This window comes from Lissotriton vulgaris, chromosome 5 (genome assembly GCF_964263255.1).
Source record: "Lissotriton vulgaris chromosome 5, aLisVul1.2, whole genome shotgun sequence".
Taxonomy (NCBI): Eukaryota; Metazoa; Chordata; class Amphibia; order Caudata; family Salamandridae; genus Lissotriton; species Lissotriton vulgaris.
The window spans coordinates 1,690,382,088-1,690,404,807 of NC_141693.1; the positions used below are offsets into that span (position 1 = coordinate 1,690,382,088).

The 22,720-nt window shown below is 45.8% G+C and overlaps 1 protein-coding gene across 1 annotated transcript in view; it reads right to left on the minus strand.

Moving 5' to 3' along the window:
* The window catches only part of ITGB3 (integrin subunit beta 3), a 417,587-nt gene that overhangs the window by 17,402 nt on the left and 377,465 nt on the right, over positions 1–22,720 (minus strand). Inside the window, exon 14 of the mRNA XM_086923834.1 lies at positions 16,356–16,522. Coding sequence (XP_086779960.1) covers positions 16,356–16,522 — 167 coding nt within the window. The remainder of the gene's footprint in view (positions 1–16,355; positions 16,523–22,720) is intronic.

Consider the following 22,720-nt stretch of genomic DNA (forward strand, 5'->3'; position numbering starts at 1 on the left):
TGCTCTAAACCTGTGCTTAACGTGGCCTCAATATTGAGCAAACGCTGTCTTTGGAGCAGAAGTTATAAGCGTTCTTTAGCTCAAGGTGGTCAAAAGAACTTTACCTTCGATTGAACATCGTCGACATATTCGTGTTGCAAATACACTTACTCAGCCACACCTGGTTTACGGTAAGTGCAAATACCTGCCTGTACCAGAAAAACTGTTACACCTTTTGTAAATAGTGCAGATAGCTGGTATATCTATGACCAAACATATTTCATCTACCCTACATCCCCATCACTGGCTACCAGTCTGTAAACAAATTGTTTCTAAAGCTAGGATCATTTTTTTAAGGCCATGTATGGAAATTCAGCTAGGTTTTCGACCTCCAAGTATGTTGCCATTTTCCATGTGAGATCTACCAATACTATTACTTACTATTTGATCTTTTTCCTTTCTTTTCTAGATTTTAACTTAAGCATTGAAGTCTGTTATAACTTCAATAGTGAAAAAATGTTTCGCCGTATGTTGGGTTCTCCAAATAAGCTTCACCATAACATAACATAGCATAACATTTGTACCCAAAGTTATATTGAATTTCCACCTCAGTGATTAAATCATTTTCTTCGTCTTCTATGTGTGGCTCTTTTTAAGTTCAAAGCGAAGGACCGCTTTGCAAATTTGGCAGTAAAGGGACATGAAATGCAGCAGAGTTGAGTCTTACTTTCAGTCTTACTTATTAAAGGTGGTAATGCTCGAGAATGAGAGGATCCTTCCTACCCTCGATCTAGGGATAGTTTCTTGTATGGTTAGCAGTTACAAGATCCAATAGGCCATTATTTAAGATGGAGTGGGTACCGTTCCCAAGAACACCAAGGTAGCATTAACACCTTGGCTGCTAGAGAGATTATCCTGCTGTGCTGGGCCCCTATGTAAATGGGTGTGGCCGTGACGGAACCATTCCGTCATCAGTACAGCCCAACCGTGACTGATGACGGAATGGTTCCGTCACAAGCATCGAAGGGGTTAAGCCTTTTTAGGTTTCGACCTGGCCGTAGCACCTGCGAAGCAGGTGCTCCGCCCAGGGCGAAAGCTTTTGTTTACACTATGGGGGACTTGAACACTCCCCTTCTTCCATTGGCTAGCTCCATAAATGGAGGCTAGCCATTGGGAGACAGAGGCTGTCAATCACGCTTTCTGGTGAAAACGCGATTTTGGGGCGTTTCTGGGTCTTTTTTTAAGCCCATCCCCTTTTGCCGTGTGTCCCGGGCCGCGCTGTGATTGGCTGCAGGCCCGGACACCCCAGTGACGTCATTTCCCGGGCCGCGCTGTGATTGGCTGCCGGCCCGGGACACCCCCGTGACGTCAGCCAATCACAGCACGGCCCGGGACCTGACTTGTTTAAAACTTTTATTAAAGGTGCTGACTATGGGAGTAAATAGAAAAAAAGTGTAAACTCTCGTCTTTCCGACCGTAGACAGAATTAAAAACGTTGCAGATAATAAAAACGAAATGTTCCAGTATCATCGAATTATATAATTTGAAGTCACAGTACACAAGTGACTTGCGGCTGCGCACTGTTATAAACAAAAGCGAAAAGTAAACAGGTGCGTTTCAAAATGGCCTCCTGGCTTCGCAGGGTCACAGCGCTCGCCTCTTCCCAGTGCCGAGTCCCTTTATTTACGTGTACATGAAGTAAACATCTTCAGTGGTGATGCGTCATATCACAATTAACAATATGTATTAAAAACAGTACTGTATCGCTAAAATATCCACGCTAATCAATCCACGTTATCCTTTAAAAAATCAAAAAGAATGACTACGTTTGAAGAGCTCATTTTAAGTCTAATGAATGAGTTTTTATTTTCACTGATTTGCTTAAGCGATCCACTCCTGTTGCTTTGCTACAAGGTTCTAAACCTATTTCCCCTGTCGGTCTTGCATCATTCCTTCTGAAATCCGTATGCGGCACAGCTTCGACATGGCCGTCTGAGTGCTCTTCCGTGCTACACCTATTTCTCGTCTCGCTGGCCATCTCTATGATCCTCGGCGGAGGGAGCGCCTCTATGACGTCATTGCCATGTCTTCCGCAGATTGAGGTTGGTGGAAACCGGGTTTGAGAGGCGCTTCAGGGGGCTACAGCTTCCAGCGCTACCTCCCAGGGTCCGCAGGAGGACCACGAACATCTTGAAGCTTATTTTGTGGACCGAAGTGAGTGTAGAGCTCTTTTGAGGAGATTTGAGCCGCTGGTTGGGGAGAGGGTTAGGTCACGGCTGGGAGAGCCTCGGCTCTGCTATGCTCTATCGAGACTGTGCTTGAAGTGCATGAAATGTATGTTGGGAAAATAAAGACACTAAATCACTGGCGATCGAACTTGGTCCGTCTTAGGGGGGTAGTGCGATAGCACTTGAAGACGTTGGTTGATCTGTCGATGCCTCCGAATGCAAACGTATAGGGAAATTATATAGGCGCCATTTAGCAATTATGGTATTTTTATTCCACGTCATTTCCATTCGCTTATATGTATCTTACCCTTTCCTTTTAAAAATAGTCACTCAAAACGCACCATACAAAGTGCTGTCAACTATTAAGCAATGCCTGTCAGTTTGGACCCGACAAAGGACTTGTTTGTTTAGGAGTACATAGATGTTAAGGGCAAAAATGCATATTAGTGTATACAACTATCTAGGCCGCATCCGGAGACGGGTGGGAGTCTGAGGTATCCCTGTGGAGGAAGATGATATATAACTTGCAGTATTGCACTAAGGGCTTCAGGTTAACATTTTAAATCCAGAGGCTGAGTGGTTTGTAAATGTCACAATACCCCTGAAATGGCAGTACAAGTTTAGCACGATGTAACATGTTATCCGTTACTGACTTTTTGTATTACTTGCGTATTTTGGGGTAGTTAACCAGAGAAAGCCACTTTCCTCAAAGTATAGTTACCAATGGCTACTAACAGGAATTAGAATGTTTAGGTTTTGTTTACCTTACATAAATTGTTGCTAATACAGCAGTGAAAGCAGTTTGATGTATGCGATTTTGTGGCTGCTGCAATTACAGTATTGGTATGGATTTACTGTATTTGACACATATTTTGCAGATTTCACAAATGTTTCGAGCTCAAATGGTTGAAACCAAGAGAATGTGTTGTTTAGTTTGCAATTTTTTTTCTCCATATGGTAACCTGACTTTTTAATTCTAGTAGCCCTGTCAGGTGTAAATCTCTGCAGAGTGGTTTGAGGGCTGTCATGACAATAAAATCCATATTTCACAGTTCCCTATGAAAATATTATATTTACCACTGTATTCTGTGCAATAAAAGCACCTAATCAAGATATATACATATATCGTTAAAACGTGATGCAAATACTTATTGTAGAAGAACATCCAGGTAGGGGAAATGTTGTTGGAAATGGAAATGTAAGGTATAAAACAGGCTTCTCTAACGAGTACCTCGGTTGCTCTTTTGTGTGTAGCCCAGATGACTAAATTAGAAGCTTTTGCTTAAATGAATTTATATGTGTAAATCACAATTGAAAATGTTTCAGAACTCCTAAGCTGATGTTTGGAGAAAAATGGTTTAATATCCATAATATATTTGAAGCTAATATGTCAATAATAAATGATGCAGTGTTGGCGATACTTATTGCTAATATTACCTTAATGCCAGGGCCATTACAACTATGCCTGTTACGTATTACCCATGTACAGGGATTGGACATTGACCAACCCATTTTTAGGTCTTAGCCTGCGATGGCTGCGTTGTTTAGGTATCAGCCTGCGATGGCTGCGCTTACGCAGGCTCGCTGGCGAGATTTAATGAGATAGAGAGAACATCACTAGCGAGGTTAAGCCCCATCCCTCTTCTCCATTGGCTGGCCTCCTAAACGGTGGCCAGCCATGGGGGAAGAGGTCCTAGTGACATTCTTCTTTCTCTTTAAGCCCCGTCTTTTTCAGGTTGGGTTCCTTGACTTACTGCTGAAGTAAAAGGTTTCTTATCTTCTTTATGGGTCCAGATGGCCCCATAAAGAAGATGAGGATTATTTTACCCCAGCAGGAAGTCCAGGCGCCCAGCCTGAAAGGGACAGGGCTCAAAAGCAAAAGGCTGTTTGCTGTGTCATGGCGTGCGCTTGTTGAAAAATCCTGTATTTCTCTACTGGCTAGGAAGTCATTAAAGTCGTTCGTTATTCTTTTACTCCGCTTGCCTTGTCACTAGATTCGCAGTTTTAATGTGAAGCCTCTGCCCTCATTATATCATATATACTAAAAAAAAAAATTCCTGCTTCAACAGACAGCTGGTGTTTCATAAACACCCACAATTCAGTGTATTTGAATGGAAAGCGGTGCTCATGTAAAGCGCCCTGATACCTTTGGTCGAGTTCGTGCTATATAAAGCACCCAAAAAAACACCAATGCCTTTTGCCCACCAGTGACGGATCAAGAAGACCCTCCTTCAAGACATCTCCAAGATTCCACAGGTCCGAAAAAATGTTGGCGCTGCCCCTGTCACCAGAGCTTGGAATTAACAGAGTCTTAAATGGAGTCCACCTCATAGTGCTCCGAATAGGCTGCAAAGTCCTGTTTTTTTTTTTTTAGCCCTAAACGAAACTCCTTGAATAAATAAGAATGAAACCTAGAAATGGTGACCCTGGTGCAAAACACTGAGCCTCTGCAGACGCATCGTGACTGTGATGCTGCTTAACTTAAATTTATCTGAAACCTCTCAATTTCTCCACATAGAACAGGACAAAACCCGGCCGTACGTGTTCCCTGAAAAGCACTTTCAGATGAAGTGGAGTTTTGTTGACTTTTTATGGGTGTTAATTCAGACGTTGAGCTTTGTCCGCTCACCTGCTTGTAATCGTGGGGCTGACCTGTGGTCAGTGTGCCTGCTGCAGGGTGGGGGTTGTGCCCTGCAATCCCAGGAAACCGTATCACAAGCACAGTTTGGCTTAAGAGAATGCACTGCACATTCGAAGCTGGTTTGTGCCACATTTTGCACTCAGGACCTAAGGGTGTGTCGTGTGTGAATATTATTTTAGTTCTTTTTGTTCAGTGCCTGAAACTGGGTATTTACCCGGGTTAGCTTGTTGCTTGAAGCACCAGACATACCCATGGGGCTCATTGTCAAGAAATAACTGGTCTGTGCCTTTCCAGTGTATTTGAATGGAAAGCATGTAAATAGACTCGTAATGAAACCTTGACCAGGTCCATTATCGGTCTGTTTAATCTTATTACCGTCAGACGTCAGAGGCGTCAACATGGCACATTGGCTTCTGATGCTCTGGACAGGTAATCCAAGCGGCGGGCAACAATCGTTGCCCGAATTGTTCTACTTTACCTCTTTGGCGAAGTTATCTAAGTAAACAAAACTGTTTAGCATCATGTATGTCTCCAGAAATTAAACGTGAATCTGCTTCCTCAATGGTCATTTTAGAGAGACGCTCGCTTTCTCTTTCGTTCTCGGTGCAGCCGCCGTTTTCGCGTGTATTAAACAGCCCAGGGTTGAGGGTGGACTCTTTCGGTGATAGGCCGAAGCACGCCGCCTCGAGGAATGCACAGCGCTGTTTTTAGGTTTCGACCTGGCGATCTGCGCAAGCAGTTCGCGCAGGTGAAATCTATTGTTTACATATATTGCTTCAGGAACGTCACCCGGCTCCCATTGGCTAGCTCCACAAATGGAGGCTAGCCATTGGGAGCCGGATCTGTCCGTCAAGGCCGGACCAGATTCGGGGGCGTTCCCGCGATTTTTTCCCTCTCCACCCCTTTCCGAACGTCATTGCGGCGGTGTGTGTGTGCATTTTTTTTTTTGTTCTCGTCATGTTTACTCCATTTCCACTGTGTCTTTTGCAGGGGTGGGCTGTGCACTGAGGCCGCTGATCAGGAAAGCAGCATTTTTTAATATTTATCCCGTTCCCGACCCCCCCTCCCGCTGTCCGTTCCGCCCCCCTCCCCGTGTGTCCGTTCCGCCCCCCTCCCCGTGTGCCCGTTCCCGTCCCCTTCCCTTTCACTCTGTTGCTTGTGGGAAAATCGCGGTTCAGAGTTTTGTTGTTATTAACTTTCATTGTGCATATCTATTTTTATGTGGCAACACATTTCTTGCCATAAATGACTTACTGCGATGTTCTTGTCGCTTTTCAGCATTAGAAGCGTTACACCCGGATCAGTGAAGTACATATGGGGTAGCGGCCCTGCTCACTCACCCGTGGTCTGGTTTCTGCTCGGATTCTCCCCGGCCGCAACATGTCCAGTCACGTTGCGCCTTGTATGGACCAGGTGCCCTCTGTTGTCACTGCCCCAGGAGCGTGGGGCTCCCTGTGGGACTCGCTCCCCCACAGCACTGCTGGACGTGCCGCACTCCCAGGGGAAGGGCCCCTGGTCAGGCTTGTGTGGAGCCCTGTGGCTGCTCTGTGCCATCCACTCCACGGACAGCAGGCCCTTCCTGGGCAGAGGCGAGGCTGTCTGCATTCCGACACTTTCGAAGTACTCCACGAAACTATGAATCACTCCCCGAGCTGCTGCTGCACTTGCTGCTTCCACACACTGGCTATTGTAACTTTCGCCGTTGCCTGGTCCTTAAATGGCGGATCCCAGGAAATGATGCCTCGGACAATAGCCCGAGGAGCGTGCCCTTAATCTCGTTGTGTTCAGGTGATTGTCACATCCGACTAATCCCTGAATTCAGGCGTTAACAAGTGCCGGGGTCCCGAACCTGGCGCCAAGTTCATCTACGAGGCGCTCCGGGCGGGGTAATTACATCTGGGCGCTTGTATCGCTGTGCAAAGTACTTTAGAGTTCTAACCATTCATTGCCTCCATTCTTGTAAATGGATAATGGGGAAATTGTACAAGTTATCTGGCATTTTACGGGCTTCCTTGAGGCTGCATTCTTTTAAGTGATACACTAACACAATGGTACCTGGATCAAAGGCTGCACCGCCGGGGTGATGGTCTCCCATAATGTCCTGCGGGGCTCGTGTCGCCCACCTAATATGTCTGTCGCAGCCCCGCGCCATGGACAGACAGCCGACCAGACCAGCGGCTGTCACGGGCAAAACCTCTCGCCCAATCAGCTGCATCCTTTTGCTGCCAAGAGGGATCGGTGCACTGATCTGCTGAACTATCACACCACAGCTGTAAATACCACGAGCAACGTTCATATACACATGCAAAATACATCTATCTATGTCAAGTCAAGTCAAGTCATAGCATTTATATAGCGCACTACATACCCAGAGGGTTTCAAGGCGCTAGGAAGGGGGGTAGGATTAGTTGTCGAATATCCACGTTTTAAGCTGCTTTCTGAACGCTAGGTGATTCTGGGTGAGGCGAAGGTAAGCGGGGAGTGAGTTCCATGTTTTGGCAGCCAGGTAGGAGAAGGATCTGCCTCCCATGGTGGTCTTGTTGATGCGAGGTACAGTGGCGAAGGCTTGGCTGGAAGAGCGAAGTTGGCGGGAGGGGGTGTAAAAGGACAGTCGAGAGTTGAGGCACTCTGGTCCGATGTCGTAGAGTGATTTGTGTGCGTGGGTAAGTAGTCGGAAAGTAATCCTCTTATTGACGGGTAGCCAGTGGAGGTCTTTAAGGTGACCAGAGATGTGTTCGTTGCGTGGGATGTCTAATATGAGCCTGGCTGAGGCGTTTTGGATTCGTTGTAGTTTCTTCTGGAGTTTTGCGGTAGTACCTGCGTAAAGGGTGTTTCCGTAGTCCAGTCGGCTCGTGACCAGAGCGTGGGTAACTATTTTCCTTGTTTCGGAGGGTATCCAGCGAAATGTTTTTCTGAGCATGCGAAGAATGTTAAAGCAGGAAGAGGATACGGCGTTGACTTGTCTGTTCATTGATAGTGAAGAATCCAGGATGACGCCTAGGTTCCGTGCGTGGTCTGTCGGGGTGGGTGCTTTTCCGAGGGCTTCCGGCCACCAAGAGTCGTCCCATGCGGAAGGGGATTTGCCTAGGATGAGGACTTCTGTTTTGTCTGAGTTTAGTTTCAGACGGCTTTGTTTCATCCATTCGGCGACTTCTTTCATTCCCTCGTGTAGGTTAGTTTTGGCGGTGCTGGGGTCCTTGGTGAGAGATAGGATCAGTTGAGTGTCATCCGCGTAAGAGATGATGTTGAGGTTGTGTTGGCGTGCGATGGCCGCGAGGGGGCTCATGTATACGTTGAAGAGGGTGGGACTGAGTGAGGATCCTTGTGGTACGCCGCAGATGATTTCTGAGGCCTCTGACTTGAATGGTGGGAGGCGGACTCTCTGGGTTCTTCCAGTGAGGAACGAGGTGATCCATTCCAGTGCCTTTCCTTGGATTCCGATGTTTCTGAGGCGTTGTAAAAGGGTGCTATGGCAGACTGTGTCGAAGGCTGCAGAGAGGTCGAGGAGGATGAGGGCGACTGTATCTCCATTGTCCAGTAGAGTTCGAATGTCGTCTGTTGCTGCGATGAGGGCGGTCTCAGTGCTGTGTTTGGCTCGGAAGCCAGATTGTGAGGAGTCGAGTGATTTGTTGGCTTCGAGGAAGGCGGCGAGCTGGTTGTTGATAGCTTTCTCGATGACTTTGGCCGGGAATGGGAGGAGCGAGATGGGGCGGTAGTTTTTGAGTTCGGTGGGGTCTGCTGTTGGTTTTTTCAGAAGGGCGGTGAGTTCAGCGTGTTTCCAGTCTTCTGGGAAGGTGGCGGAGTTGAAGGAGCAGTTGATGACGTCTCGGAGGTGTGGAGCTATGACGGAGTCTGCTTTGTTGAAGATGTGGTGAGGGCATGGGTCTGTGGGGGATCCAGAGTGGATGGAATTCATCAGGCGGATGGTGTCCTCAGTGGAGATTGGGTTCCAGGCGTTAAGGGTGTTAACGGGGGGAAGATGGTCAGCTGATGGTTGGGTGGGTTGGCTTCCGGGTTGGTTGTCAAAGCTGTTGTGGATGTCAGCAATCTTGTTGTGGAAAAAAGAGGCTAGGGAATCGCAGAGGGTTTGAGAGGGGGTGATGTCGTTGGAGTTGGCCGAGGGGTTGGAAAATTCCTTGACGATGTTGAAAAGTTCCTTGCTGTTGTGGGCGTTGTTGTCAAGTCGATCTTTGAATGCTGTTTTCTTGGCTTTTCGGATCAGTTGGTGGTGAGTACGGGTGGCGTTTTTGAAGGCGTCCTTGTTGCTGGTGGATGGGTCTTTTTTCCAGGCCTTTTCAAAGGAGCGGCACAGTTTCTTGGACTTCTTGAGGTCGTCGTTGAACCATGAGGCCTTCTTGATGCCAAGTTTGTGTTGACGTTTTTTCAGTGGTGCTAAGTTGTCGGCGGTGTTGGATAACCAAAGGGTGAGGTTGGAGGCGGCTTCGTTGGCATTAGAAGAGAGGGCTGGGGAGGTTTGAAGGAGCGATGTGGAGATCTGTTCTGTGGTGATTTTGTTCCAGTTTCTTTGCAGAGTTGGTTGGGGGTGGATGATGGGTTTCGGCTTGTTGTAGGTGAAGTGAACGCAGCTGTGGTCAGTCCAGAGGAGATCCGTAGTGTGGCTGAAGGAGACATGGTTGCTGGAGGTGAAGATGGGGTCGAGAGTGTGACCTGCGATGTGGGTGGGGGAAGTGACCAGTTGTTTAAGTCCGAGGTTGGCGAGGTTGTCCAAGATGGTGGAGGTGTTGCGGTCGTTGATCTTTTCAAGGTGGAAGTTGAGGTCTCCCAGAAGGATGTAGTCTTTGGAGGGGAGTGCGTGTGGAGTGATGAAGTCCGTGATGTCCTCACTAAATTGTGCGCGGGGTCCTGGTGGTCTGTAAAGGAGGGTGCCTCTGAGTGTGGTCTTGGGGTCGATGTGGATCTGGAAGTGAAGGTGTTCGGAGTTGGCGAGGTTGGCATCAGAGCTGGTTGAGATGCGGATAGTTTTCTTATGGACGATAGCGATTCCTCCTCCTGTATGGTCGGTGCGGTCCTTGCGTGTGATCTTATAGTCATCAGGGATAGCGATGGCGATGTCAGGGGCGGAGGAAGCGTTCATCCATGTTTCCGTTAGGAAGGCGATGTCAGGAGAGATGGTGTCAAGTAGGTTCCAAAGGTCAATGGCGTGCCTGTGGACCGAGCGGGTGTTGAGAAGGATGCATTCTAAGTGGTTGGGGTCGGGAATCTGAGGTGTGGTCGTGGCGGAGAAGTTGTCGGTGCCGGTAAATTTGCAGGAGAAGCAGGAGAACGGTCCATGGGTGCGTCCAGGAGCGGCTTGGACGCAGTTGGGGGCGCGACCGGGGTTGAGGGCTAGGAGGGTGGCGGCATCGTAGGTAATGCGGGAGGGCTGGGCAGCGCGAGGGGCAGGGGGTCTGGCGCTGGGCGCGGGCCAGGCGCGGACGGGCGTAGACGGGCTTACCTTTGGCGCACCTTCGGCGCGGGTTGGGCGCGGTCGCTGCGCGTAAACGCTGCGCGCGGGAGCAACTGTCATAAATGGATAGTGGAGGGGGAGGGGCGAGGGCGTCTCAGCTGGGAGGCGGGTCGTGCACACGAGGACGACAACAAACACCCAAAATGGAGGCGGGGGGAGGAGCAGAGCGAGCGGAGCGCTGTAGGTGAAAGCGCAAACTAAATGGGAAAGTATTACAATGAGGGCTAGAGCGCTAATACCATAAAGCGCTAGACAGAGCACACAGCAGGCTATAAACGCAAGTAGCTTACAAAGCGAGTGTTCAGCAGTGCAGCGCTATGAAAATGGTGAGATAGAGCGCTATTTCCACAAAGCAATATGCAAAGCACAGAATATGCAGGCTATAAGCAAAAGTAGCTTTCCAAACGAGTAATCAACACAGCAGCGCTACGATACCAGGCTTCAGCCAGGGACCCAGGGAGCGACCACTCAGTCTGTGAAGGATGAGTGAGTCACAGCTTCTGCAGGACGAGGAAGCGCTGATACAGTCTGTGGGAGGGCGTCTCAGCTGGGAGGCGGGTCGTGCACACGAGGACGACAACAAACACCCAAAATGGAGGCGGGGGGAGGAGCAGAGCGAGCGGAGCGCTGTAGGTGAAAGCGCAAACTAAATGGGAAAGTATTACAATGAGGGCTAGAGCGCTAATACCATAAAGCGCTAGACAGAGCACACAGCAGGCTATAAACGCAAGTAGCTTACAAAGCGAGTGTTCAGCAGTGCAGCGCTATGAAAATGGTGAGATAGAGCGCTATTTCCACAAAGCAATATGCAAAGCACAGAATATGCAGGCTATAAGCAAAAGTAGCTTTCCAAACGAGTAATCAACACAGCAGCGCTACGATACCAGGCTTCAGCCAGGGACCCAGGGAGCGACCACTCAGTCTGTGAAGGATGAGTGAGTCACAGCTTCTGCAGGACGAGGAAGCGCTGATACAGTCTGTGGGAGGGCGTCTCAGCTGGGAGGCGGGTCGTGCACACGAGGACGACAACAAACACCCAAAATGGAGGCGGGGGGAGGAGCAGAGCGAGCGGAGCGCTGTAGGTGAAAGCGCAAACTAAATGGGAAAGTATTACAATGAGGGCTAGAGCGCTAATACCATAAAGCGCTAGACAGAGCACACAGCAGGCTATAAACGCAAGTAGCTTACAAAGCGAGTGTTCAGCAGTGCAGCGCTATGAAAATGGTGAGATAGAGCGCTATCTCCACAAAGCAATATGCAAAGCACAGAATATGCAGGCTATAAGCAAAAGTAGCTTTCCAAACGAGTAATCAACACAGCAGCGCTACGATACCAGGCTTCAGCCAGGGACCCAGGGAGCGACCACTCAGTCTGTGAAGGATGAGTGAGTCACAGCTTCTGCAGGACGAGGAAGCGCTGATACAGTCTGTGGGAGGGCGTCTCAGCTGGGAGGCGGGTCGTGCACACGAGGACGACAACAAACACCCAAAATGGAGGCGGGGGAGGAGCAGAGCGAGCGGAGCGCTGTAGGTGAAAGCGCAAACTAAATGGGAAAGTATTACAATGAGGGCTAGAGCGCTAATACCATAAAGCGCTAGACAGAGCACACAGCAGGCTATAAACGTAAGTAGCTTACAAAGCGAGTGTTCAGCAGTGCAGCGCTATGAAAATGGTGAGATAGAGCGCTATTTCCACAAAGCAATATGCAAAGCACAGAATATGCAGGCTATAAGCAAAAGTAGCTTTCCAAACGAGTAATCAACACAGCAGCGCTACGATACCAGGCTATCTATCTATCTATCTATCTATCTATCTATCTATCTATCTATCTATCTATCTATCTATCTATCTATCTATCTATCTATCTATCTATCTCTCCTTTCATCCATTCATTCACCCATCCACAAATCCACCCATCCATCCATCTACCTAGCTGTCTAGTCTGTCTGTCAACCTAGCTATAATCTACCCATCTCCGTCTGTCTGTCGCTGCTGTGTCTGTAAAGGAGTCCCCACAGTTACCCAATGGCGAACATTCGTCGCAGTTGCAGGCATTTTTTAACTTCGAGTAATTGACACGGAATAAACCAGTGGAGCGGACATGCACACAGATATCATATGTTGAAGATTGCGTCCATAATGCTGCTGGCACTGGGCCTGTTATCCTGTAGACGCAGAAAGACGTAAGTTCTTTCCATGCATGTCATTGTAACCCAAAGACAGCAATACGTGACAGACCACAGAAACGACCCTTTGTTTTTCAACAAATAACCATAATAGACCTTGCAAGGACACTGCCTTACAGACTTAAGGTCACCTTTCAATTTTGAGTTGAAAAATAATTTTTTCCTGACTGAATAAAGGTGGCCGGAAGCATGAGTAAGTGGCGCTTTTTCTTTCCACAATGTCCGAGCGCTGCGGAAAGGTTATATATTTTTTTCAGGTCACACAAGGACACTGCGAAGAACGGGAGAGATTTAAAACATGGGCAGTAAGTCACATGCTCTACTGTACACCACAGCGAAACACAATTTCAGTTTCCGAGAGAAGTAGATGAACAAAAACGTATATTTTCAGTGACCCAGCTGTTTTTCAGAAAGTGTAACTGCAGATCAAGTGTGGCCTGGGTGAAGGGCCCAGAAAGAGCCCGGACCAGGGCCACGCTCACCTCGAGCAGCTGCATGGAGATTTAAGATGTTACTGCAAGCTGATGCACGCGAATATTAAAGTGGAAACTATGATCAGTGTTCCACGAACACTAATAACACGCTGAATACCAGTATATTAACAAAAAAGATCAATACACAAATCGCCTTTAACTGGTGGTTCATTTTGCGGTTTTGTTGTTGCATGAAGTGTCAAATAGGAGTTCCTACTACTCATTTGAATGCTGTTCTGTATCGACTTCGATAGGATGAATGGCCTGTAGGGAATTAAAATCCTTAACCCGCATTATTATGGACACAGATTTCAGAGAGAAACACGTGTGTTCAAGTTTTGCTTGCAAGGAATTACATAATCCCATTTCTAACTGAAAATTAAAGGAAATACCATGTATATAAATATCTTGTTCAGCCAATCCTACTCTGGCGCTGCGTCAAAAATCTGGGGTAGAGATCCGAAGCACTTAGAACAACAACCTCACATATTGCTGTCCACAAAGAAGAGGCAGAATTCCTTTTAAATAATTAATTTGATTAAATGATTAATAACTCGGAACTCCTGAATTCAATGTATATAATGTAATGCATTCCTTACTTTGGACACAATTCTGTTAAGCGTTAGTCACAAACGGTGGTACAATCCCGGATGGATTGGACAGCATCGGTATTATTTACAGTCGATATATAAACAAGCATTTGGCAAAGGAACAGATTGGGCCTGGTGATAGATGACGGATCTCGGCCCGCGCTACTCAAACATCCCCTCTTGGGCAGACCTCGGTGCCCACGAGGCCTCCGCGTTTCCTGCAGGCTCACTCGCCCCTTTGAAGCGCAGTCATATGTGCGGGGGTACTGAGTGATGAGCGCTTACAAGGGAGGAGTAAAATATTGCAAACCGGAAAGGTTCCACTTCCTGCGCAGCGTTATTCAGACCAGTGCCCTCACATAGTAATAACACCATCCCTTTAAACACACGAGGTTTTCAGATACCAAAGCCGGAAGCATTGAAAGAGGCCAACCAAGGCAAATGTGCCTGTATTTTTGGGTACGAACGTGGAATTTTGTGTGCAGCCGTGATCCCCTTGATGCAGAAACATTTCTGTTTTCCAAACTTGCTGATTCACATCACAACTATCAGAATGTTCGTGAAAACCAAAGTCTGTGGAAATGTGGCCTCCTTTCTTGGCCTTTATCTTTGACTCTTTCTCTTCCTTCCTTTCTAAATTCTTTCTTTCCCCTTTCTGTTTCTCCTTTCCCTTCCTTCCTTCCCTTTCTCTCTTCCCTTCCTCTTTAACACCCCCTTTACTCCTCCCCCTTCCCTCTCCTCCCTCTTTCCTCCTCTTTTACCCTTCTTATACTAGTGGGATGAAAAAGTGGCTTGGATCTCTAAAACAAGCATTTACAATGCAACGGTTTTGCCTTTGGAAAAGTTTGAGCTATTGCCATTGTAAATGACAAAATGTGTATTTATGTGTTGGTTTTGAAAACAGATAATGGCATTGTCAATTTCATTGCCAATAGCTCTAACTTTTCCAAAGGCGAAACCGTTGCATTGTAAATGCTTGTTTTTTATTGTATTAGGTGAATTCATGTATTAGTATGAATTACTTGTTGGACAACAGTTCCAAAGCAGATACTCATTCTGGCACCAACGTTTTTGCAAGCTATGCTCTTGAAGCCAAAATTGACTTTTTTGGGGGGGGGGGGGGGGGGGGGGGGGAAATCTTTTTATTTTAACAATGCTCATAAGACCATATGTTACAATACCATGTACAAATAGCACATTAGGGAACAATACAGACATCATTCGGGAGTTACACATCAGGGAATCACAAGTGTCTTTTATCCACATATTTGGACTAGTCCTCCACCCGGGAACCCGCCCCCCTGTATTTGCTCCATGGCGCCCATATTTTCTTCCATTTTTATCATACTGCCCCTGCTTTTATATACCGTTTCTTTCGCTCTTTGACACCAGTCTAGGTCCCGCTGCCAATCTTTCCACAAAGGGGGCACCCGCACCCCCCATGCCCTCGCAATATTCCTTTTCGCTACCCCCGCTGCCAGGGCCAGCCCAATCTCCACATATCTCGACCAAACCAAAATTGACTTTTGATGTGACCACTGCCTAGTATCTTTTGTTTGGTTCTCAGTCCCCAGAAATTGGAAACAAGAAGGAGTCAGGCACCAATAAATGTAAAAAGCTAGCGGCCTAATAGTAAATTAGACTATTTACATGAGGTGTACTCCCTTTACCGTTCCTAATCTACACCACATGTTGAGGTCTGCCCTCAATTGTATCCAGTGGGTGGCAAAACTAAATCTTTGGGACCCTATAGTTGGGGGTCTGAAGCCACTCAGGATGAAAGTGCATACCCAGTTCACTTGCACGGCTTTTTAGGTCTGGCTTGACAGCGTAGTGGTTTGCGGACCTATTGTTACCTTTCTTTACAATATACATAGAGTGGCCCTTAGTTCCACCCCAAAGAGTATCACTCGGTCACCTTATAATACTCACTGTTTCTTGTGTCACTCCACCTTCTGTGTGGTGCTTGTTTTGCGATGGACGAGGATTGAATTTACATCTTAAAAATACATTCAGTTATTATGCGTTCAATTCTTTATCTCATACATGCATTGTTTACTAATATTAACCTTTTTTGTATTTTCTTTACTAGAGTAGAATTTCAAATGCTTTCTCAGGACTAGAATGGGATCAATTACCCCCATCCCCTTTACTACCACCGTCATTACTACTACCACCGCCACCATTATCTCCTCCATTACTACTACCACATCCATTTCCCCCACCACCACAACCTTTGCCATTACACCATCACCATTATCTCCACCGCTGCTACCACTTCACCATTTGTGCAGGCCCGTGTGTGCATGCTTTACACCATGAAAGCCAGACCCATGGCCTTGGTTGATGCTTCTTTAATCTGATTTGAGAGCAGTTCGTGTTTGTGTCACCTTGCGTTATTATCAAACATTTTGTGAGGAGAGAGACTATGGACTCAAAATAACAGCTTTACTAATAACTCTCTCTTTCTAATTTGTTAAAAAGTGTTCTGCAATTCATGGCGGTTGTTCCAAAATTCAACAGAAGTGCTAGGTTAGGAGAGAAACGACACAGTGACGTCACACCAATCACTGCTGTAATACAGCCCGTGTGGTGTAACAGAACTGCCAGTTTCACATATTACTGCACAAGAACAACTCGTGGAAATAAAGGGTTTTAAAGATCTCATATTTTTCGCAGAAAAAGTGTTTATAGTGAATATTTCAATTTCATTTGAAGATTCTCTTCCTGGTAAATGAAGCCCATTGTTCATGTAACTCCCCTTCCGGGCGTCCACTGTTTCCCGCCTTACCGTGTCCCACTTGGCTTTGGCCCTCTCTTCCTCAAACTTGGCAAACTCCCTGCGGTCGTGGATGGTGATGAGCAGCTTCCAGATGAGTAACGCGGCCAGGCCGATCAGGAGGATGGCACCCATCACCGACAGGAGAACCACCAGGATGTCAGCACCCTTCGGACACTCTGGAGGGAAGAGATAGCAGCAACCAGTTAAATGCAGGCATGACTCAGGTCTCTGAACACACACACAGACAGACCCACAGACAGGAAAGGCTGGGAGGCCTGACTCTTCATATTTGGAAATAGTTTGTCCTCTTTTGGACAAAATATGGAAATAATCCTGCAAGCAATTGGCGGAAAAGTAGCGAAACAACCCAACACATGGAAAAGTTCAGGAGTTAGTGTCTCACTGGGGCTTTCTTGGACAGCCAGAAATATGACGTCCTGTCTGGTTGTGAGGCAGAGGGGGTTGAGAACTGAAGCCCAGATAGCATGAGATAAGTTCTTGTAATACTCCCTTCAACCCCCAGCGAGTCTCCAACAAATATATCAAAAGTATTTCCAACTTTTGTTAATTGTCAATGGTTTAGGGCTCTCAAATGGGCCAATCATCATCATAAATAGTTTATTTTCACAAATTGTCACTTAAGCGTACAAAGATCAAAATGATAGAAAGATAAAACAGACACCTGCCTTAATCACATCGAATTTCAACAAATAGAATCAATTGACCAATTGAATCAGGTGCTGGATTTAATTTTATTTATTTTTATTTATAGGATGTATCATGCACTTGGTTAACGATTAAGGTGTCCAGGTACGATGATCGAAATGACTTACTGAAAAGAATCACTTAAAAAGCCAAGTCTTGAGCATTTTGCTAAAACTAAGATGCCTGGAGGTACTGTTCAAATATTAAAGTGAAGCATCCCAGGAATTATATTTAATAGTAGTGCATTAGTAGTAAATGAAATCTTGTTAGAGAATTGTAACACATTTAGCACTGAAGAAAGAATGTGTACAGAAGCAGAATGTTTTGGAAAAATAGACACAGAAGAATGACTAGATTCCAATGGCGCTGCTAGGACCCATTCAATTCAATGTGATGCAAAGCCTGGTTCAGGCCCAGTCTATTTAGGAAGAAGCAGAACAGAGCTACAGTACTAATGTAAGCCACTGTTTTGATGTACTCAGAGAGAATTTGCCTCATAAACTGGCATTGATGTTCAACACTCTATTGCTCCTGAGGTACCTGTGTCCTATACAAATAGCAAGAGTGTCCTTCTTCCGTGTTCATGATCCAGGACAGAATCATAATGTGCTGTGTGTTTCAGTTGCTCCGAACAGAAAGATCTCATAATCAGGACTTTAAAGGGAGTTTATTTATTTATTCATGTATTTTTATAAAGCGCAGACTTTACCCGAAGGTGTCAGAGCGCTATACAATAGAACCAGTTACGTTACATGAGAGAAATGTTACAAAATAGAACGGACAAAAATAGCAAGAAGAACACAATATCAAACACAGCAAGCAAGGAATGTACAAAGATAGATAAAAATTACAAATTTACAATGACTAACAGACTTCCTGGCAGGGTCTGAGAATGAAGGAATTAGTTCTGAAAGTGTCTTTGGAATAGAAGAGATTTGAGGTTCGCTTTGAAGATCCGGAATTAGGTGGTGACACGGAGCGATGGAGGAAGCGAGTTCCAGATTCTCACCGCATTACCTGAGAACGATTGAGCCATCAGTTTTTCCCTTTTGAAGGAGGGGGGCTCAAGCAGAAACTTTTCAGCATTCCGAGAAGGTCTCAAGCCTCCAGACAATTTCAGTTTATTCGCCAGATAGCGAGGGGAGGAAGAGTACAAGGCTTTGTGGGTGGTGCAAGCTGTTTTGTAAATAGCTCTAGCCTCGATGGGAAGCCATCGGAGAGAAGACAGGATAGGAGTGATGTGGTCACTTCGTTTGGACCCTGAAATGAAGCGAGCTGCTGAATGGAGGACGGATTTGAGGGGTGAGAGGTGAGATTTGGGAAGGCCAGTCAGAAGTGAATTACAATAATCCAGTTTAGAGAGAACTAGCGATTGTACCAAGGTTTTTAGGTCTTTCTCCGGAAAGAACCGACGAATCCCCCACAGAAGGCACAGCTGATAACGTGCGTTTTTGGCAATAGAGTTGATGTGGGAGATTAGGTTGAGTCTTTTGTCAAGTATGACACCTAGGAATTTAGCACAGTCGACAATGATGGGTTTACTGTTGAGTAGATTCAGCTGAACCATCCAGGATTGAACAGGAGGCAGGGAGAGAAAGGTAGATAAGAGAAGGAATTTCGTTTTGGAGAGATTGAGAATGAGTTGGTGACTTGACATCCGGTTGTGAATAGAGTTGAGAGTAGAATTGAGTAGTGAGAGATCTTGTGAGGAAGACACCTTGAGGTAGATTTGGGTGTCATCCGCGTAGAGATGGAAGAGTATTCCAGATTTGCTTAGGAGGTCCCCTAATGGTTCGAGATAGAGATTAAATAGAGTGGGTGCAAGGATAGAACCTTGAGGGACGCCTTGATCAACCACCAGAGGAGACAAGAGACTGTTCGCAATCTTGATCATTTGGGATCTGTCCGAGAGGAATGAGACAAACCATTTAAGCACTGTACCTTTCACGCCCATTCTCTGTTGAAGAGTGTTGAGGAGGGTGTTGTGATTAACAGTGTCAAAGGCTGCAGAGAGGTCAAGAAGAATCAGCAGGCAGGATTCTCCCGAATCGAGTATATGCAGTGCATCATGGATCACTTGCAGCAGGGCGGTTTCAGTGCTGCAATTTTGAATAAAGCCAGATTGGAACACGTCAAGGAGATTATTGTCCAAAATGTATTGTGAAAGTTGTTTTGCAACACATTTTTCTGTGATCTTTGAAAGAAAGGGGAGATTGGTGATGGGGCGAAAATTATTGAGGTTGTTCGCATCTGCGGAGCGTTTATTTTAGAAAAGGGGTAACCTGTCCAGTTTTGAGGACAGCTGGGAGGGATCCTTGACTGAGGAAGAGATTAACTAGCCTGGTCCAATAAGAGAGAGTATTGGTATAGAAATCAATGACGATGCCACTAGGTATGGGGTCAGAAGAATGGTTGGAGGGTTTGGTTTCGAGGATGCATTTGAGGAGGTCATCTTCCGAGATGGCGGCAAAGTTCTGCCAAGTGACTAAGGATTTACGCTCCTCAATGGGGGTGGGGTGGGTGATCTGATCCACCAGTGATTTTACTTTTTCATCAAAGACTATAGCAATTTCAGTTGCTTTCTTTGACGGATCCTCAGGATTGATGGTTTGGGGAGAACAATGTGGGTATTTTATGAGGTCGAAAAGTTTTTTGGGTCTGTTTTTAGCTGAGTCGAGGAGGGATCTGAAATGAGATGCTTTTTCTTGGAAGATGTGCTTGTGGTATTTGGAACTTGCTGAACGTAAAAGAGAGAGATTGGAGGTAGATGGAGATTGTCTCCAATGTTTTTCCAAGATTCTAAGGTTTTTCCTTTTGTCATAGAGAGCTTTATTGAACCAAGGTGCTGAGGGGGTGTGTCTTTTCATTTTGCTTGGAGTGGAGCAACCTTGTTGATTTCGACTGCCAGGATTGAGAGGCAATGGGGAGTGAGATCATTGACATCTGCGTTAGGGTTTAGACTAGGAAGTGTACGCATAGCAGAATCACACAGAGTCTCAAGGACAATGTTTTTAGTGTTGCGGAACCAGGTAGAAGCCCTCTTAGTTTGGCCGAGAGTTATAGTGTGCTAGAGGTAAAAACAGAAGGGAATGAGGAAATGGTCGGACCGGTCTACAAGAATAGGGGGAGCAATGGTAAGCTGGTCTGATTTAAAAATAACAAGGTCCAGAATTGAGCACTTGGCGTGTGTAATTTCCAAACAGTGTTGGACAAGATCATTAGCTGAGAGAAAGGTTGCAGGTTTGTTGGCAGCCGAGTCTTCCACTGAGCCCCAGTGGAGATTGAAGTCACCTAGGAAGATCTGCGTGTCGCTGTGTGAATATTGGTTGCTAATGAAGTCAGTGAGTTCCTCCATGGAGGAGCAGTTACCGGGCAGGTGGTAGATGGCATGGAATCTGAAGGGTGAGACGTGATGTACTTGAAGTTCTAGGGATAGGTATTCGAAAGTGCGGAAGAGGATGGTGGGAAAGGCTTTAATTTGAAGGGAGTTTCTGAAGATAATCGCTACACCTCCCCTGATCTTGTCTGTTCTGTCGTTTCTGAGGATAGAGTAGTCGGTAGGTATCAGAAGATCAAACAAAGTGTGAGAGGAGTCATTAAAACAGGTCTCAGGGAGAAAGAGCATGTCGAGATTGTGATGGGTGGTAGTGTCAGAGATTTCCAGTTTGTGTTTGGTTGCGGATCTGCAGTTGTGGAGCATACACTGTAGTTCTGACGCAACTGTTTTGGTGATGGGAGTGATTGCCAGTTGCTGCAAGCCTCTGAAACAAGGTGATGTGGATACCATACCAAAGAACTTGTTAACTCAGGTGTTCAGATATGCTATTTAACCACTGGTTCAGCCACTATAGACGTCTACAAATTCCATATGTTGCACCTTTTTGAAACATTATAGAATTATTGCTAGTAGTGAAATCGTTACACTGGTGCCACCTGAGAACTTACTCTTCTTGCTGTATCTACAATGAATTTCTCTACATCCAAACCTGGGAAGATATTCTGGTAGTAAAATGAATGGTGGGGGGGACCCTGTCACTGTATAAACTCTCTGTTGTCTTCTGGGCATTTAGTACATCCATATCAGATATCAGAAGATATCAACATAACCCAGGTACATACATGTGGAATTTAGTTTAATCTATTCTTACAATATTTTTGTAATCAATATTTAGGTTTCAGTCTTTTTTAAGGACTATATTTTTAACATAATACTCTGGAACTGTACTGGCACAGTAGCATAGAATTTGAACGGACAACAGCAGTGCTGACATATTCTGACTAATCGCCTGGCTCACAATGGTGAGAGTGAGGGGCATTGTTGCTGGGACTAAGGCTATCTACTTGTGTAAGATAGATTTTGGTTGGTGGGGGAGGGGGGGTGGGGTGGGGCTCCTGCACAAAATCATAGATTTACCCCAGGATTTTTCACCCACCTCAAAATTAGAACTTGGATGGGTACCCACAAAAGATACACAATCACTGGGAAGCAAAAGTAGCAAAATCGATCCACCGGTATTGATCCTCGTGGAAGCTGGTGAGATAGCTCAATGGAACAAGCACCGTTTGAGAGATCACCATGTCACAGATGTGAATCCCAACTGGAGTAAAATAATCATCATCCTTTGAGTACTATTTAAGTGGACAATAATAATCACTACTGTCCAAATACCCATAGACAATTTATTCTAAGCAAGTTGATGTGTTATCGAAAGCGACTCTGGACTTTAGTTGTCCAATGGGGATTCCATTTGCATAGTGAAGTGCTACTGCCTGGGATTAGAAAAAAGTAGTGAAAAGAGCTGGTACTGTGAAGAAAACTACATATTGGAAAAGATACAAATAGAACGTTCTCTACTGGGAGAGAATTTATCGGGGACTTATACATCTAAATTCAATCACCACCCTGAACAGGCCACTGTGCATCCCACATTATAACAAGAGCAGAAATATGCAAATTTTCTCCTTCTGACAGCTTTGTCCAGTTTGCCCACAGGCGGCTCTCCAACACAACACAAGGCTGAGATTACAAAGCACTTGATGGGCACACATTTGTTAATTACATTTTTGATGAGGTTGGCAAATATGTGCCTGTCCTGAGCACAGTTGTGTAGGTGGTAGTTAGGCTCCCCAAAGGAGACTGAACTAATGCTCTTCAGTAAGTGGAAACCAAGAATGAATGCAAAGGGTGGCAGCTTGTAAATGGCCACAAATGTTGTTATTTTTCTTTTTCATAACTAAATATCATTATTTGATCTTGAAATCGTCACTGCATTAAATTGTCTAAAATCATGCATAGGAATTTCTGTTCAACCATCATCTGCAGGGCCTCCAAATCAATCTGGTCTAACTATGGAAAACAGCTTTGTATTCGCCAGTGTAAGTTTGAACATGAGCATTCAACCTTTAAACTGGTAGTGTTGTGCATATGAAACACAGCCAACCTTGTTGTGTTTATCTGTGTAAATGAGAGAGAGAGAGACAGAGGGTGAAGAAGAAGCAAAATTGCATGTGAGAAACAGGTGAGCAGAGGGGCTTGGAAAAGGGGATGTAGCATAGAAGTAATTTTAAGATGAGTGAGAGAGGAAGAGAGCAAAAGAGTGTGTAAAAAGAACAAGTACGCAAGGTTTGTGATAGAAAGCTACAATAGCCACAGGACTGGTAGAGAATGA